Below are 19,392 nucleotides of genomic sequence, written 5' to 3'. Positions count from 1 at the left end.
TACAAAATACCTATTGCTATTTGCAATTTGTAACACATTTGGAAGAAGTGGTAAGAATAATATGAGATTACTCCATGTTGGAAATTCTAGTCAGCCCAATCCATAAAACTTGGGCACAATCTAAAACAAAACATTGACAAAGCCATTAGGGGAAACCTATTGGCTTTGACATAGCTTGTTCTTTTGGTCAAGCATGCATGAGAGTGCATGTGTTTTCCAGCTGTTTCCTTCTTGCACTCTATCACTCTGTCACCTGTGTGCTTACTCATGCCCCAGCATGATCGGCTCGGTCTCCTGTCTCAACAAGAGTAGGCTTTGCTATGGCGAAAATGCGATTGGTTTCATGTCTCCGTTGGGCAAAATGCTTTTATTCCCAGCGTGCATAAACACAGTTTAATGCTCAGCACTAGAGATGTCCGTTCAAGCTTCGTCAAAGCTACGCTATGAGAGCGAAACACTTATGAGCTAGACTGCCACGATAGGCTCTCTCCTAGTCGAGTCTAGTAGCGGAAATGATGAAGTTGAATGTCCAGCGATGTTCGCTGTAAGCGTGGCTGCCATATTGGAATAGTGATACTAATATGATATTTCCAGTATATGTCAGGATAACGGCCTAATGTTTTGAAGGTTATTATAGATATTTAGTGCAATTACTTCTGTTTGTCTATTAAAAGATGACGGAGCACCGTTCGACTAACCAAACTCGCATGATTAACGCTGATAAATACTGTAAGAATTCCTGGTGACATACTCATGGGCAAGCTATTTTGGTATAGCAGGCTTTCTCAAGGATCTAGTAGCATAGCCTGATCACTTGTTACCACCTACACACTCATGGATAAGCTTCCTTGCCATCGTTACCGTCGGGATTCGCCATTCTTCCGAAAGTAGCTTCAGGCTCTTCTACTTAGGTCTGGAGGGACAGATCTGAGTCTGCTCTGGGGGCAGCATGGCGACTTTGGTTGAGGTTGTGTCCGCTGAGCAATATGAGGAGCTGTTGAAGCAAAGCGGAAAGTGAGTGTCAGATACGAGGTGTGAGGGGATAGGAGTATGTATCCACTGGAGTACTGGGAGGAGAGGTAGTCAGGACGCGCTATGCGTGCATTCATAAGATTTCCCAGGGCACAGATGGTATTATTATTGGTGCCTGAAACGGCCGATCAATGTGACTTAATAAATCGTAGAGATGATGTTTTAGAGGAGGGAGATCACTCATGTGAGTGGGGAGGAGGACGTAACACTTTACAATTTTTGAATGGGGAATGGCGGGTGAGGGTGGCAGGGAAGCGACAAATACAGTACAATGCAAAACAATGTACTTCATGGTCATAACGATACTTGAGTGTTGTCAAAGTATAATTAATATTATACATTCATTTTGGCAGATGTCTAGAACTCCGCCCCGTACGACGCAAGTGAAGTACTATAACTCTCATAGGTCTAGATATTATTGTCTTCGATACCAATTTGGCTGTGTATATTTTCTGACATATATGCTGAATGAAGATTTTCTTGACTTGGCATTAAGATGCTGCATAAGCATTAGTGGTCATTTTAATTACAGTCGACTTTGAAGTCCATATTTTATGTACAATGACTTTCGTAATATGCATAAACGTATTTTGATGTCCTTTCTACTCTTTCTGGCACGTTTCTTAGGATGATGCATAGATTTTCGTCACTTTTGCAGTCTTCGACAAAACAGCAGTTCACAGAACGTTACAAGAGTAGAGAAATGCCAAGCCATAGGGCATTGTGTGTTGATTGATGGGTGCTAGATGGAGTAGAGATAACCATGAGCAGAGGTGCAATGAGTATGTAGGTGGGCACTGTTACACACTATGGCTACAAACCATTGCCAAAGTTGGCAGTCATGAACAACAAGCATTGGCATTGCCAATAGGTCTCGCTTGTGGGACCTTATAAGTATTTAGTTTTGCAGCACAATATCCTTGTTGCACCAAGGATATTGTGAAGCAAAAACACGGCGCCGGCCCAAAGAAAACATAAGAGTTTGCTGATAAAGATTAAACACAAGTGAAAACGTTTATTTTTTAAAGCCTGCACAAAGTTTTAAAAAAACACACGATCACTAGAATGCATAAGCAAGGGCAAAAAAAAGACAAATCGAAGCTCGACCTAAAATACAGGCTCGACCTAAAAAAACATACCCTCTTGCTATCAGAGAGGCTAGCAGTCTCAGGTAGTACGATTGTGTCGGTATTTTTTTCTTCAGTTTTATGGAGAACTTGACCCAAAGGGACTGGAGCGCAATGATATACAGACCAGAAAGGCCAAAACGTAAGAGATAGAGAGGCATTAACCATCAGAATAAAAAGAAACTACAAGTCAGCTGTTGTTGATGAACATTAGGAGCACGGAAATGGAACGCATACATTTTCAATGAGCGAAGGTTCAGATGTGATGAAAAGGGAAATGTGTACATGGTGTTATGGAGAACAGCGTTGGATGTCTATTACAAACCCTAGAACATACAACCATTGCTGGTTTTAGGTAAAATAAAGCGTAATTGTGCTCATCTCCAAAAGCAATGCTCAGAATCAGGGCACATTTAAATGAGACTGCTGCTGATTGAAATAATAGGTAAGCCCACCATTTCTGAAAACAACTGTTTCGCAGACCACTTGAGTCACATTGAGTCACTGAGGCCATGCTTGTATATTGGTGTTTCAGCTGTTGTAAGTCGAGGTAAAAGTGTGTGGACCCAATGCAGCTGCATAAGATCTAGAGTTTCAGAAAACAATTTTTAGGAACGTTTAAAACCAGCGCTCCAATTTAGTTTGTTTGTTAGGAAGTTAATTGGAGAGTGTATTTTTGTCGGTGTTTTAGATCTCTACAAGAGTTTCCATGTGTTGACACGTACAGATTGGGATGTGCAAGAACGGGGGAATGGGTCTCGCATCTTTCGGGAGGATAAAAGCACGCTGTGGGAATAGAGCATGCCAATCCAATCCAATCCAAAAATTCTTTATTTCGACCATATAGGCCATAAAAGATACATTAAAACACAATACATACTTTAAAATACATTATTAGAAAAATACATTACATAAAATTGTCAATCCCAACCAGCGAGGAGTATGGAGTATCATGACAGTACAATGGTTCAAGGGGCTTTTTTCTTTCTAATTAGCCATACTGCCATTAAAAATTTGGATATTGCGAACACAATGTGACCCACAGTGCTAGTTTTCATTACTCTGAAAGCCTGAGTGTACTTTCTGAACCCCAGGTTTCTACAGAGCGGCGCTATCCAATATTTTCTGGGTCTTTGGTAGGCCGTGCATACAAACATAATGTGGAGGTCATCTTCCTCATAGATGTTGCAACATGGACACATTTTATCACCCCCCATGGTCCATTTGTGAGTGAATGTTTTGGTAGGGAGTGAGCCTAGCCTCCATTGTACAAACAGTTTCCTCGCCAGGATAGGAAAAATAAAATCCATAAAAGGTTCAAATACATAAGAATTTTTGGATTCCAAGAATCGCGCTGTAAGGGTGCCGCTATGAACATTCATCAGGAGTGAGAGGCTCCTGTCTTTGTAGATTTTAATCAAAGCTTTCCGTGAGATCCTCTGACAACCTCGCACGGGATCCTCCCAAAGCTCCAATAAGTTCATGGAAAGCAATTCATTTTTTACAAAGGCAAGCCAGGGGATTTTACTATTGCAGTTCAGGCACATGACATGAATAAGGTCCTGCCTATAGTGATGTAATTCGTTTGTGGACCAGAGCCTGTGCCAAAACTTCACTGGCTTTGACACAAGCTCCTCCGCAATGGGGGGAAGACCCATGTCTAGTCTCAACGGCAGGAGTGGCGTACCTCGTGGGAGGACTGATAGACGCCTTAGAAAACTATTTTCCACTCTTGCCAAGTCGTTACCTGCTTTGTGCCCCCAAAGCTCGCTGCCGTACATGGCCGCTGCCTTGGCTTGCGTCCTATATGTTTCAAGGGCCGGGCTTATGGGCTTGAAGGTGGAAGTGTTAGCCACCTTCAGAATTGCACCCGAGAGCTGGGACAATTTAACCCTTGACCTGGCTATCTGTCGGTCCCAAGACAGGTTTTCCTGTAATATTATCCCTAAATAAGTGAAGGTAGAAACCCTCTCAAGGCTAACAGTACCCAGCGTGGGATTTGGCCTAGTTTTACTTGGTGGATTAAAGATCATAAATTTGGTCTTCTCTGTGTTCAGCTCCAAACCGTGCTGTCGACAGAAGAGATCAAATCCATTCAAGATCCTCTGGATTCCCATGGGGAATTTGGAAAGCAGGAGGGTATCATCGGCAAACATTATTGCCGGAACCCTCCTGCCTGCCAAATATGGGGCGTCATTGTCCTTAACGTTTTCTAGATGTGATATGATGTTATTGATGAATAGACAAAACAGGGTCGGTGCCAGGACACAACCCTGCCTCACCCCTCGCCTGACAGGGAACCTGGACGAGAGGTTACCATCCCTCCCGCACCTGACCTGCGCATAGTTGTTCTCATGCAGCCTAATTATGATACTAAGTAGCTGGGGGGGAACTCCTAACTTTTCCATAACCTCCCAGAGTTTCCTGCGCGGGACTAGGTCAAAGGCTGACCTCAGATCCACGAAGACCATGTACAGCCTTCCCCCCTCCAACCTCACCGTCTGCATGCCTTCTTCTTGTGTTAGCAGTGCAGTAGACTGTATGAGGCCCGGGGGTCGGTGCTGGAGCTAGACATGTAGGTGTGCCGGAGTTCGACACAGCTGACTTGCGCATTGCAGTGCAGTGTGTTCCACCTTCTGCTCAAGGCGGCCAGGTTTGCTCAATCTGCATTATTCACGTCTTGCAGAGAAAGCGACACAGTGGCTGCCGCGAACAGCATTGGGTTTAAAGTTACATTCTAGTGCTTCTTGGACTAAAAAATTCACAAGAAAAGCAGATTTGTATGTTGCCGAATGTAAACAATGACCTAGCCGATTGAGCAGAACCGTTTAATCATGACGCCAGAGAGCTTTGAAAGTAGGGCACTGTGAGCTGCGTGCATGTCTGTCTCGGTGTCTTTCCACCCCAAGCCTACAGTCTGTAAACAAGCAAAAGCAAATGGAAGCAAATGGTGGGGGCCTGAAGGAGGAGGGGGTGCGAGGGATGAGGGAACACGGCCTGGGGGAAGCTGGCTGGGGAGGGGGAGGAGAAATGCAAGGAAGGCTGTGTGCCGGCCGGCCGGCCGGCCATCCAAGAATAATTAGGGGCCGAGAAGCCGCAGAGCGCACGCTGGGCGAAGCCCTTTGATGTGCTGTGCGGCAAATGCAATTAGGAGGGAGGGAGGCTGATGCGCGTTCGTGTTTGATCACGTGGTTCACGTGAACTTCATGAAAACCGCCAGCAAAAAGCTGGTGGTTTCACGAGGATTTTGGCCACTTGAATTCTCGCTCCGCTCGATGCGCTTGCGCGCATCGATAGGTCGCGAGACCTAAAAAGCATTGACAGTCAATAGTCTCAAAGGCGAGACCTATTGGTTCTGGCAATGCTTGTTAGGGTCTCGGCCAACACCCCTGTGATTCTGACCATATCAGTTAATCTCATTTGTGACAAAAGAACAGCATTTTGACAGTTGGAAGAAATCTTAGCACATAAAGAAATCAATTGCCCTCATGTCCATATCTTAGTCAAAATACATTTGGAAGTAGATAAAATCTGTTGTCACAGTAAAAGCAGGTAACATCTGTTGTCAAAACATCCATTTCAAAGGAGAAAGGGGCTTTTTTGAAGTGCGTGTGGCATAGTAAAACATATCTGCAAATGGCAAGAGGTCAACAAGGACAACATGGATGAAGAAAAATAAAAGTAATACCTCCATGACATTTCAATCAGCGGAAATATAGCAATCAGGCAAAAGAAATCCATATTTGTTCAATGCTCCAGCCGAAAGAAGTGAAAGGCATCAAATAAGAGTGACAAAGAAGCCAACAAATGTTAACCCGTTTACCGCGGTGAACATTCCGCCGCGGTGCGGGCGTTCTACAGAGTGAGCAGGGCTGCGTCGGCCAACGGTCGTTCGCAGCACCCGCAAGGTAGTGCTGGCCAACGCGAGCACGGAACGGGTTAAGCAATGCTACAAGTTCCTTGTTTATACGTGTATATATGTTGTATACGAAATCTCTCACAAGCGAGAGAGCATGCCCTTTTCCAGGCAAGACCTAAAAACTATTTTCCTGTGGTGTTTGTTTTCTTAATGAGCTTCCTTGGGCTGGCAGGCATTGTTTCACGAAATAAGCAAGCAAACATCATGGGCAAAACCGTAATAAATCGCTGGAATCGCAGGACTCTTAGGGTTTCGCAGGAGGTTTGCACCAGTCGAAATTGCTAAAGCACAATGGTCCGATTTATAGGTTTAACCTTTATGATCCCTAAATCGACCTCGCCCTTCCCCGATATTTTGTTGTTGATGAATCTTTACGTTCCTTACTTAAGGCTGCTTTCAGATGCAGGGTGAAGAGTCTGCAGTCTACCTATTAGTTTTCTCTGGGATCCACAGTTAACTTGTGTTTATCGAGAAGCATCATTTTTAATGAAGTTTGCCATCAACATTGAGAAAGCCAAAACTGGGTTGATAACTGTTTGACTGTCAATTGACTGCATCAGTGGTAAATCTTGATTACAAATAGTGAACTATTCCTCTAATTTACTGATGAGGAGTATTTTCAAGTGAGAAATATCTTTGGGTGTGAGGGGAGTAGGAGTAAGTATTGCTTCTTCAAAGCTTTTCTCCATGTTCTTATTTCTTTTGTACAACAGACAGCTAGTTTATATTAATCGTACACAGGTACGATGAGTGAAGTTGTTGGCCAAAATAAATCTGTTTCTGCAACAGGATATCGTTCAGTTTCAATGTTATTTTTCCTTCCCCTGGATGTCATTCGAACATTCGCCTGTAGGGTGTATCATAAGGAGCTTGTAAATCTACACCTCAACTGCACAACACTGACCTTGATTTGATTCAGAATGTGAGCTAAACTCAGGAGCTTTGGCTGCTTTAGAAACAAATCCTGTATCGTTCTTCTTCAAACCGGCTATTTGGTGACTCGCTGTTCCACAAAATTGGAATCTTTTATACGTTCTGACTTGCTGGGCACAAGCTGGAGCTGCAATGCTGATTGGATATCGCTTATTCTATCTCACTGTTTACTTTACTATTGCGAACCTTATAAGCCTTGTACACTGTTTATTTTTTTCAACTCTCCCAACACAGCCTACGTAAACACTTTTATATTCTATTGTTTTAAAATGTAGGGAGCATGAATTGAGCGTTGTCGTCCGCTTCCAACAGGGTTTCTTCGCTTACACACATTTCTTTGGAATTGTAGCTACTACTTCACACTGTTGTACTGACCACTGTTTTCTCCCTCTCCATTAAGTTTAACATGCAAGATCCTTTTTCAACTATTCTTTGCTATCTTCTTCTCGATGGTATAGCTTCATTGTTTCAGGTTATGGGGAGAGAACCAAGGGTGTTGGTAATTTGGTAAGAATTGCTTAGTAGTGATCTGCAGAGCATTTTGAGAGATTTTTCAATTTCAAGATGAAAATGTTGACTTCAGTACCACATTAAGCTGATGTCCTCACAGTTCAGACCTCTCACCAGAAATTGCTGTTAAAAGCTCACTTTGTTCTCTAAAAGTGTTCCACCATAAACCGTTAAACCTAAGTATAATTGGTTGTTATAACATACTAAGCACAACAACAAGGCTTTAACTTAACACTGGTAAAGCCAATAGGTTTTGCCTATGTGAGAGCTATTGACTTTGTCAGTGTGCTTTAGCCATGTTGTCCAGCAACAAGGCTGACAAGCAGCATGGCTAAAAGTTAGGGAAAAAAGTGGTATGACGTGGCCAGTTGTGGGGGCGGGGAGGTGCAAGCAAGAACAATGGGACAGGAAACGACACATGGAGAAAAGGCCGAGGCGGCCTGCAAACACATGCACTGTGGAGTGCTGCAAGTAAAAAAGAAAAAAATTACCTCCAGTAAAGCGAGAGCAGTGGAAAGACTGCATAGACAAGAACGCTTTACTTATTCCATGCTCCAGGAGAAGGACAAACAGCTGAAGAGAAAGTGAACAGACATGTGCTGAACAAAGTGTGGCGAGGAAATGAGAGGGGCGATGAAGCCAACAAATGGTACGCAATGGGTGGGTTCTGAGCCACAAAATAACTCACAAGTGACAGCATATGCATGGTCTCGTACAAGACTTAAAAAGGGAGCATACCAGCTCACTTAGCTTTCTACAGAACCAAAATGAAGTCTGTATTTGGATCGCAGAATTCATGTATGATAAAAACAAAATGTATAGACCCCAAGACCCAATATCAGTAGACTTCCAACTCCTTACCCTCTGGGCTCTGTGACGAAGGCAGTGTTTATCTCAGAAGAAGATCAGTTTTCACCCACTTTGCGAGATCCGAGGACTAGCACTCCTATTAATTCAAAGAAACAAGCTCAAAAACATTTGTTTCAGAGGTTTCGTTGGGTCCTGCATCACTAGTTGCTTATGTGCAGATGGAATTCGGTATTCCATGAGGTATAGATGAGGTATAATCTGAGATTGTATCGGGTGCAAGGCACCAATATCTCCCATGCCATTAGGTTATGCCATCACAGCGTCCTTAATAAATACAGTGCACCTTTGCCACTCTTTGCATGCCGCCCACTTACCTTCTCACCTCTTTTGGGCACTATCCATAGACTGTTGTGCAGCGCAAAACTGCCCACTCTTTACACGTCCCTAAAACCCTTAATACAACTGATGACAAAAGTAACTTGCTTACTATCCGCAATTGAGGACAAGAAAACATTAGCCAAACAATCACACGGCTGGATGGTTCTACATACATACAACAAACTAAAACCCCAGCTCTACCTGAACATGGGATTAAAAATTAACATCATGGAAGAATTCCTAAGACTCCGACTGGGGGTAGGTCCCTTTAACCAATTCCTGCCGCCTTGGGAGAGAAAGGAAGGAGTCCAGCAGTGTCGTTTATGCGGCAGCGGTATTGAGGACGCAATCCATGTTAAATGCAACTGCAACATGTTAAAAGATATAAGGGTTACTCTGTTAAAGCCAACATTCAAACAGTACGGTGCCAGATCATGCAGACAAGCGTTAATGATGTGCTTCAACCCCGACCTGGTTCAGTTAAATTGCCGGCTAATTAAATTCCTTGATATAACTGCAAAAAGATTAAAACACTGGACTGAGTGGCAAAAAGACTAATTACCACACAAACCATTTGGAATGTAACAGGAACAGCCATAGTTAAAACAATATTGGTATGGAACATGGCTAATGTATCAGGGCTCGAAAAATGTACTTGCCCGCTCGCAAATGCGAGTCAATTTCTTTCAGGGCGAGACAGTTTTCAGGCCTACTTGACCGGCCTGGCGAGTGAGATCTGTCACTGTGCTAAAGTGCAGTGCTGGTAGAAGGCTCTAGAGGGCAGCTGGGTGAAATATTCATGAACTGCCGTGACCAAATGCGGGAAAAGCCAAGGTGTTGATTGGCTGATTGCAACGCGGGCTCGGTCTACTGAGACCTAGTTGCAATCAGCCAATCAGATGGTAGCTAATCTCCGAACAGTAAAGTGTATGGGAGCATGTTTACACGCTTCTCATTGGCTGATTAACAATGAGCCACGGCAGGATATACTGCCTGACAAGAGTGTTAACTGCCTCCCCTGTACCCAATTCACTTGACTAGAGGCAGGCAATGAACGACACTGGCGCCCTAGCGGAGCAGAAGTTCTCCTCATGCACCTGGGATGTTTAACCATGATCCAGGGAGCCCTGTGAGTGGAGCTCTGCCCGTGAATTGAGCCTGCGCCTGCTGAGGACGGCTCGATATCTCTGCGGGGGCCCTACGGTAGGTGCGCTTGGATGGGGACACAGCCGCTGGTCAGAAGCTCTTTCTCCAATTGCTGAAGGAGGGTGGCTTTGAAGGAGATTAACCCACAGCGGGGGCTATTGTTACCCGTGTTTTGTTTCCGACTTCAAGTCTTCTATCCTGGAAAAGCACAAACTTACCGGCAACGTAAATAAACCTACTTGAATAGAAATTAGGCATTAGGCATAATTATAATTAATGTGTGCGATCACATTGGCACTGCGAACTGCCTGCAATCAGAAGGTTGATAGTGCTCAGAGAACCAGAGCTAGATGAGGCACATGAGAAAGGTGTAGTTTGAGATCTCGAAACTGCAAAGCATTCATGAAATCTACTTAGAGGGTGGTACAGGCGGCCAGAGGGTACTCACTGCACATGCCTCGTTATGTGGTTGCTCATCAAGGAGCCAGATGTCAGCGCAGAAAATGGTGTTTTCTCATATATTAGAAGTTGGATTACCCAGCTCTGAAAGGCGTGTGAAGTCGGGGATGCACCCGCGGTATAACAGCAGAGAGGGTAAACAGCAGCCTACAATTCCCTGTTATTTTAATTACAAAAATATTTAACTGCATAATACGATCTATAGTAAGGAAGGAGTGAACGGGTGGGTTGGCAAAGATAAAAGTGGTATAAATATAAGGAGGCTGCAGAAAAGTGAACAAGAACGAAAATATACGTGTACTTCAAATTGTGCAACCAACCACGTTAACCCCTTCGCTGCTAGGCCTTTTCCCCTCCTGTGCTAAGCCTTTTTTTGGCGTTTTGGAGCAGTGCGCGCTTAGGCCCTTGTAACTTTTTGACCACATAAGGGATCCGCGCCAAATTTGCGTCCTTTTCTTCCAACATCATGGGGATTCTAAAGGCGCCCAGGGTTTGTGGATTCTCTTGGAGGGGTCCCAGAAATTAACCAAAATATAGTGATTTTTTTGTTTTTTTCAGAAAAATGGGAAAAACGGGCTGCAAATGAAAGCCTCTGGGTTTTTCCCTGAAAATGGTATCACAAAAGGGTTTGTGGGGCTGAAATCTCCATTTTCTCAGCTTTCAGGGAATGACAGACTTTTGTCAGAGAACCGAAATTTTTCACTCAGTTTTGGCATTTTTCTGGGACATAGCCTATTTTTGCTATTTTTAGAGCTTTCCACCTCCTTCCAGTTAATGGTAGAAATGAGTTTGAAAGCAATAATGGATCCTGGAAAGCTTTACATTTTCGAAAAGTAGACAAAATTCTGAATTCAGAAAGGGGTCATTTGTCTAAATCCATGAAGGTTTCGTTATAGAAACTAACAGTTAGATATTGGAATATTTGAAATTTTGTTGAAAAAAACAGCCTTTTGTCTCAACGTTTTCACCTATAACTTTTTCTAATTTTGACAGCTCTTGGAAAGCAATATACCGTTACATTCGTTAGACCTTCCTGGTTGTGGGGATATATAGGACTTGTAGTTTCACCAAGAACCCGACGAACCCAGATCCAGAAACTGTGCAGCAACTTGCAATGGTATTTTTTCATTTACTGGGTATAGTGCACTTTGTCTTGGAAAATGTATACATGGAATAATCTGTATGAAAGACACCTATGTATTTCTGAATTGGGTACAAATTATACAGTTCAGAAACAGTATATAATTGCACATTTTCAAAGTTGGGAATACTCATACTAGCAAGAGAATTATTGGTCATTTTTCATAAAGATTTTTTTTTTACACAATGTCTTTCATTGAAAGGGAGAAATGCATGAAAGCTCAATTGGTAATAACAGTTGATTTACAAATCTGAATTACCCCAAGTGTCCCGATAAAAACGGTACCTCACTTGTGTGGGTCGGCCTTGTGCCTGCAACAGGAAACGGCGCAAAATGCAACGTGGTCACACCTAAATTTAGCAGTTACAAATTGACCCTTTTTTGGCAAAGTGCCTACCTGTAGTTTTTGCACCCTAGCTCTGCCGGCACCTAGGGAAACCTAGCAAACCTATACATTTTTGAAAAGTAGACACCCAGGGGAATTCAGGATGGGGTGACTCGACTGCCTACCACCAGGTTTTGTTACCCAGAATCCCTTGCAAAGCTAAGATTTTGACAAAATAAACACATTTTCCTCACATTTCTGTGGTGGAAAGTTCTGGAATCTGCGTGGATCAACAAATTTCCACCCACCCAGCGTTCCCCCAGGTCTCCCGATAAAAACAGTACCTCACTTGTGTGGGTCGGCCTTGTGCCTACGACAGGAATGGGCACAAAATGCAACGTGTTTGCACCTCAATTTCCCAGTGAAATTTTACGTTCTTTGGACATAGAGACTACCTTTTGTTTTTGAGCCGTAGCTCTGCCAGCACCTAGGGAAACCTAGCAAACGTATACATTTTTGAAAACTAGACACCCAGGGGAATTCAGGATGGGGTGACTCGTCTGCCTACCCCCAGGTTTTGTTACCCAGAATCCCTTGCAAACATAAAAATTTGACCAAAAAAACACATTTTCCTCACATTTCTGTGGTGGAAAGTTCTGGAATCTGCGTGGATCAACAAATTTCCACCCACCCAGCGTGCCCCCAGGTCTCCCGAAAAAAATGGTACCTCACTTGCGTGGGTAGGCATAGTGGCTGCGACATGAAACAGCGCAAAACGCAGAATGGTCGCACCTCAATTTCCCAGTGAAATTTAGCACGATTCGGACAAAAAGACTACCTTTTGTTTTTGCGCCGTAGCTCTGCCAGCACCTAGGGAAACCTAGCAAACCTATACATTTTTGAAAACTAGACACCCAGGGCAATTCAGGATGGGGTGACTCGTCTGCCTACCCCTAGGTTTTGTTACCCAGAATCCCTTGAAAACATAAAAATTTGACCAAAAAAACACATTTTCCTCACATTTCTGTGGTGGAAAGTTCTGGAATCTGCGTGGATCAACAAATTTCCACCCACCCAGCGTGCCCCCAGGTCTCCCGAAAAAAATGGTACCTCACTTGCGTGGGTAGGCATAGTGGCTGCGACATGAAACAGCGCAAAACGCAGCATGGTCGCACCTCAATTTCCCAGTGAAATTTAGCACGATTCGGACAAAAAGACTACCTTTTGTTTTAGCGCCGTAGCTCTGCCAGCACCTTGGGAAACCTAGCAAACCTATACATTTTTGAAAACTAGACACCCAGGGGAATTCAGGATGGGGTGACTCGTCTGCCTACCGCCAGGTTTTGTTACCCAGAATCCCTTGAAAACATAAAAATTTGACCAAAAAAACACATTTTCCTCACATTTCTGTGGTGGAAAGTTCTGGAATCTGCGTGGATCAACAAATTTCCACTCACCCAGCGTGCCCCCAGGTCTCCCGAAAAAAATGGTACCTCACTTGCGTGGGTAGGCATAGTGGCTGCGACATGAAACAGCGCAAAACGCAGCATGGTCGCACCTCAATTTCCCAGTGAAATTTAGCACGATTCGGACAAAAAGACTACCTTTTGTTTTTGCGCCGTAGCTCTGCCAGCACCTAGGGAAACCTAGCAAACCTATACATTTTTGAAAAGTAGACACCCAGGGGAATTCAGGATGGGGTGACTCGTCTGCCTACCCCCAGGTTTTGTTACCCAGAATCCCTTGAAAACATAAACATTTGACCAAAAAAACAAATTTTCCTCACATTTCTGTGGTGGAAAGTTCTGGAATCTGCGTGGATCAACAAATTTCCACCCACCCAGCGTTCCCCCAGGTCTCCCGATAAAAACGGTACCTCACTTGCGTGGGTAGACATAGTGGCTGCAACAGGAAACGGTTCAAATCGTACGGTGGTGAATTTACATTACCTTATTGCAAAACTACCTTGATTTTGGGGGGGGGGCATCTGAGTTTGTGGCCCGGGGCTCGGTGGTATTCTTTGCAAAGTAGCAAACCCAAACAGTTCTGAAAACTAGACACCCGGGGGAGTCCAGGGAGGTATGGCATGCATGGGTCCCCCAATGTTTTCCTACCCAGAACTCTCTGCAAACCTTAAAATTAGGTAAAAATTGCACTTTTCCAAACTTTTTGGCGTGGATCGCCGTGCCGGCAAAAAAGTCGTACCACCCTGCGTTCCCCTTGTTCTCCCGAGTAAAAGGATACCTCACTTGTGTGGGTGCCCCAAAGCAGAACACGCCAAAAATCAATTTTGAAAAAAGTAGTTTTTACTCATATTTACGTTTTACAAATTAAGCACCCCAGCCTAAGTCACTTGCCTTTGGCCCACCCACACAAGTGAGGTATCATTTTACTCGGGAGAACAAGGGAAACGCTGGGTGGTAGGACATTTGTTCCGGCAGCGAGATCCCACCCAAAAAAGTATGGAAAAGTGGGTTTTTTGACCAAAATGTCAGGTTTGCAGGGGTTTCTGGGTAGGAAAACATTGGGGGACCCACGCATGCCATACCACCCTGGACTCCCCCGGGTGTCTAGTTCTCAGAACTGTTTGGGTTTGGTAGTTTCCAAAGATGCCTGCCAAGCCCCGGGCCAAAAGCTCAGGTGACCCCCTCAAAAAATAAGATTATTTGGCTAAAGGTAATGTTTTCGTCTCCACAGTATGAATTGGGCCTTTTCCTAAAGCAGCCGCTATGCCTAAACACGCAAGTGAGGTACCATTTTTATCGGGAGACCTTGGGGAACGCTGGGTGGGAGGTAATTTGTGTGAGCCCAGTGATGCCACGCTTTCCCACACTAAAACGTGTGAAAAAACTGATTTTTTCCATGCCAAAAATGAGGTTTGCAAGGGATTCTGGGTAAAGGAACGTTGGAGGATCCCCGCAAGCCATACCTCCTTGGAAGCCCCCGGGTGTCTACTTTTCAGAAATGTGTGGGATTGGTAGGTTTCCCTAGATGGCTGTCTCGCACGGGGCCAAAAACCCAGGTAACCCCTCTTGCAAAAGCTGGCGGACTTAAGATTTTCACCATTGTTACATTCACCAGCTTTTGCAAGAGGGGTTACCTGGGTTTCTGGCCCCGTGCGAGACAGCCATCTATGGAAACCTACCAAACCCACACATTTCTGAAAAGTAGACACCCGGGGGCTTCCAAGGAGGTATGGCTTGCGTGGATCCGCCAACGTTCCTTTACCCAGAATCCCTTGCAAACCTCAATTTTAGCAGAAAAAAATCAATTTTTTCACACGTTGTAGTCTGGGAAAGCGTGGCATCACTGGGCTCACACCTCCCACCCAGCGTTCCCCCAGGTCTCCCGATAAAAACGGTACCTCACTTGCGTGGGTAGCCATAGTGGCTGCAACAGGAAAAGGTCCAAATCTAACGGTGGTGAATATAAAATACCCTGAAGCACTATAACTTTGATTTTTTTGGGGGGAGGCACCTGAGTTATTGGCCCGGGGTGGGTGGTATTCTTTGGAAAGTAGCAAACCCAAACAGTTCTGAAAACTAGACACCCGGGAGAGTCCAGGGAGGTATGGCATGTGTGGGTCCACCAATGTTTTCCTACCCAGAACTCCTTGCAAACCTTAAAAATAGGTAAAAATAGCACTTTTCCAAACATTTTGGCGTGGGATCGCCGTGCCGGCAAAAAAGTCCTACCACCCTGCGTTCCCCTTGTTCTCCCGAGTAAAAGGATACCACACCTTAACAGAGTTACTCAAAAGTCAAACATTCAAGCACGGCTATCTATTCCTCAAAGACACACACATACAGGTTGGATTTGGCACGAGGGCGAGTGATGGTTCAGTACATAAAATTTTATTAACAAGATATTTCAAAAAAATGAAATGCTCTGTCAATAAATAAATGCATAAAAACTGAACCAGTGACTCGCAACTCGTGAGCTGTAAAGCCACGACAAGGCACCAACCGTTTTACAGGCCATTCACGCACCTTTCATACCTGATACAAACCAGACCATTGACACCATCCGAATGGAAAAGCAACACATAACAACAATCACAATAAGGGGCAAGGTACACCCTACTGCAGAAAGAGAAAAAAAACAATTATTACTACACACCCATCTAATCCGCAAGCACACACACATACTGGTTGGATTTGGCACGAGGGTGAGTGATGATTCAGTACATACAATTGTATACGCAAGTCATTTCACAAAAATGAAATACACTGTGTATAATTGAAAGTATGATAAACTGAACCACTGACTCACAGCTCGTGAGCTGTAAAGCCACGTCAAGGCACCAACCTCTTTACAGGCCATTCATACACCTTTCGTACGCGTGACACATACAAAACATTCACACCGTCAGCCGCGGACCCATCACATTCCAACACTCACACCAGCAAACAGCGCCATTCAAGGGCCCATCACTTTCACACGCCGACATTTCGGACACTGCAACTACACAAAATGATGGACTGTGTGGAGTGTCACTCAACTAGCAGTGTGTGTAGTGACCAACGGAAAGTAACTACTCACACACCGCCTGCCGAGCGCCAGTCCACCCACACCACCATCCAAGCACCAGACCATGCACACCGCCAGCCAAGCACCACTCCGTGCACAGACAGCCAAGTACCACTCCATGCACACCACCAGCCAAGCGCCCCTCCACACACACCACCAGCCAAGCGCCACTCCACAAACACAACACCAGCCAAGCACCACTCCGTGCACAGACAGCCAAGTACCATTCCACGCACACCGTCCAGCCAAGCGCCACTCCACACACACCGCCAGCCAAGCACCACTCCACACACACCGCCAGCCAAGCACCACTCCGTGCACAGACAGCCAAGTACCACTCCACGCACACCGTCCAGCCAAGCACCACTCCACACACACCCCCAGCCAAGCACCACTCCACACACACCGCCAGCCAAGCACCACTCCGTGCACAGACAGCCAAGTACCACTCCATGCACACCACCAGCCAAGCGCCCCTCCACACACACCACCAGCCAAGCGCCACTCCACAAACACAACACCAGCCAAGCACCACTCCGTGCACAGACAGCCAAGTACCACTCCACGCACACCGTCCAGCCAAGCGCCACTCCACACACACCCCCAGCCAAGCACCACTCCACACACACCGCCAGCCAAGCACCACTCCGTGCACAGACAGCCAAGTACCACTCCATGCACACCACCAGCCAAGCGCCCCTCCACACACACCACCAGTCAAGCACCACTCCACGAACACCACCAGCCAAAGACAAATCCAAACACAACACCAGGCAAGCGCAAGAGCACGCACACCGCCAACCAAACACCAGACCACGCACACCGCCAGTCAAGCACCAGTCCGCAGACACCGCCAGACAAGCATCAGTCCACAGACACCGGCAGTCAAGCGCCAAACCATGCACACAGTCAGACAATGGACACTACACGCAAACCAACATCATACATTAGTTTTTTATGAAAATAAAAGAGAAACAAAAACAAATTGCAAATTGATACAAATCTACTAACTCGACAACTAAATCTAAAAAGACTACACAAATACAAACTTTGAAACTGAACAATAACTATTACAGAATAAAGACCAACCAGTTCACTTTACCACTCATTGATACTCCCAAAAATTCTTTTGCGTGTGGTACAATCTAAAACAAGCAGGTACACACAGCCCGGGGTTTGAAGGGCAGTCGGGGCAGTACATGCGAACCTCCTTCCGCAAACCTCTTCGCCAACAGACTCTACATCTCCGACTGGGAAAGTCTTTTGAGGTTGTAGGAGGAATTGTATCAGCAAAGTGGCGATCTTTCAATCTGGCAACATCCTCCACCACTCCAACTCTAGGAACACTTGCCTGTTCCACTAAAACAAGGCTGCCTATTACAGACTCCTGAAACTTTACAAAAGTCAACTTTGACTGGGGACAAGATTTCTGGAACACAATAAAAGCATTAAAGGTTGCCAAGTGGAAAAGATGGATAGCCAACTTCTTGTACCAAATGTAAGCCTTACGAAGAGCAGCATACGGTTCCAACCTCTGATCAACTCTGTCAACACCACCCATGTACTTATTGTAGTCCAGTATGCACACAGGTTTGCGCACTTCTGCAACCTGACCCCAAACATTCCGCGGTTCAGTGCTTTCATCATGTATTGTAGTCAACATGTAGACATCTCTCCTGTCTGTAAACTTCACAGCTAGAAGCTCCTCACAACGCAAAGCACTGCACTGTCCCCGAGCAAGCTTTCGACAAACAAGTTCTTTTGGGAAACCTTTACGGTTTGAGCGGATTGTGCCACAAGCAACAGTGTCCACTTTGGCCAATTCCCTAAACAACCGCACACCAGTGTAGAAGTTATCGACATACAAATGATGGCCTTTGTTAAAAAATCCACGACCAAGTTCCCACACAATTTTCTCAGTCACTCCAAAAGTCGACGGACAACCAGGGGGGTTAATCCTGGATTCCTTACCAGTGTACACCCTGAAATTAGAGACATATCCAGTCTCACTGTCACACAGCATATACAGTTTGATTCCATAGCGTGCCCTCTTACTAGGAATGTATTGCCGAAATACCAAGCGGCCCTTGAACAACAGCAAAGACTCATCCACTGCAATTTCTTTCCCAGGATAAAAGATCAAAGATCTCAGAAAATCGATCAACCAAATGATCAAGGACAGGCCGAATCTTGAAAAGACGGTCACAATCAGGGTGATCTCGTGGCAAAGCAAGACTATTGTCAACAAAATGCATCATCCGCAGCAGAAGCAAATACCTATCACGACTCATGACTGCCGGAAATATAGCTGTTGCCATCAAGGGACTAGTAGACCAATATGAAGCCATTGATGGTTTCCTAAGCAAGCCCATCAAAAAAGTTAAACCCAAAAACTTTTTCATCTCCTCCAAATTTGTGGGAGTCCACCGTTTAGCTCTAGCGTGGGGCTTAAGGCTGGCACTGTTCACCCTCAAAGAATTTTCAGCATACAAATTAGTCTGCTCTACAATCTCTGCCAAAAACACATCATCCATAAACAACTTGAAAAAATCAATAGGCAAAAAGTTTTCAGTGTTCACCCTACACCCTGGAACACCAGTAAATTCAGGCAATGCCGGCTGCACCATGCCTGGTGCAACCCAGAGGTCAGAACTTTCATCGTCAAGTCTTGCAGCCGCAGGCCGCCGCCCAGATAACCCTTGTCTCACACCACCAACTGGAAGTCTAGCAGCCTCAGGCTGCAGCCCAGATGTCTCTTGCCGCACAATTGGCACATCACTGTCCTCCGCAACCACAGGCACAAGCATGTCCTCCAAAACCGTAAACACAGCAATGTCCTCCCCAACCACAGGCACATCATCCACACCAAAAGTAGCTTCATCAGCACTCAAAGTGTCTTCATCATCAGATGAAGCCATGCGTAGAGAAAACTCACTACCTGAATCTTCACCCCCCACCTCTGGCTCAGAATCAGAGTCAGACTCTGGACCATGGTCAGAGGAAGAATCAAAAAGCATTCCAACAACTTGCTGAGCAGTAATCCGGCGGCTAGCCATTATCCTTACAAATAAAGGAGTCTGCA

General features: G+C 45.1%; 1 protein-coding gene across 1 annotated transcript in view; it reads left to right on the top strand.

Annotated features, from left to right (window-relative positions):
- Nucleotides 1-869: 869 nt before the first annotated feature.
- GLRX3 (glutaredoxin 3) overlaps nt 870-19,392 on the top strand; it is a 191,025-nt gene continuing 172,502 nt past the window's right edge. The window contains exon 1 of the mRNA XM_078643492.1: nt 870-1,014. Coding sequence (XP_078499618.1) covers nt 950-1,014 — 65 coding nt within the window. The 5' untranslated portion in view covers nt 870-949. The remainder of the gene's footprint in view (nt 1,015-19,392) is intronic.

The sequence above is a fragment of the Lissotriton helveticus genome, chromosome 5_1 (assembly GCF_964261635.1).
Source record: "Lissotriton helveticus chromosome 5_1, aLisHel1.1, whole genome shotgun sequence".
Taxonomy (NCBI): Eukaryota; Metazoa; Chordata; class Amphibia; order Caudata; family Salamandridae; genus Lissotriton; species Lissotriton helveticus.
Note: the sequence above shows the minus strand (reverse complement) of the source record. Positions and strands in the feature narration are given on the sequence as shown.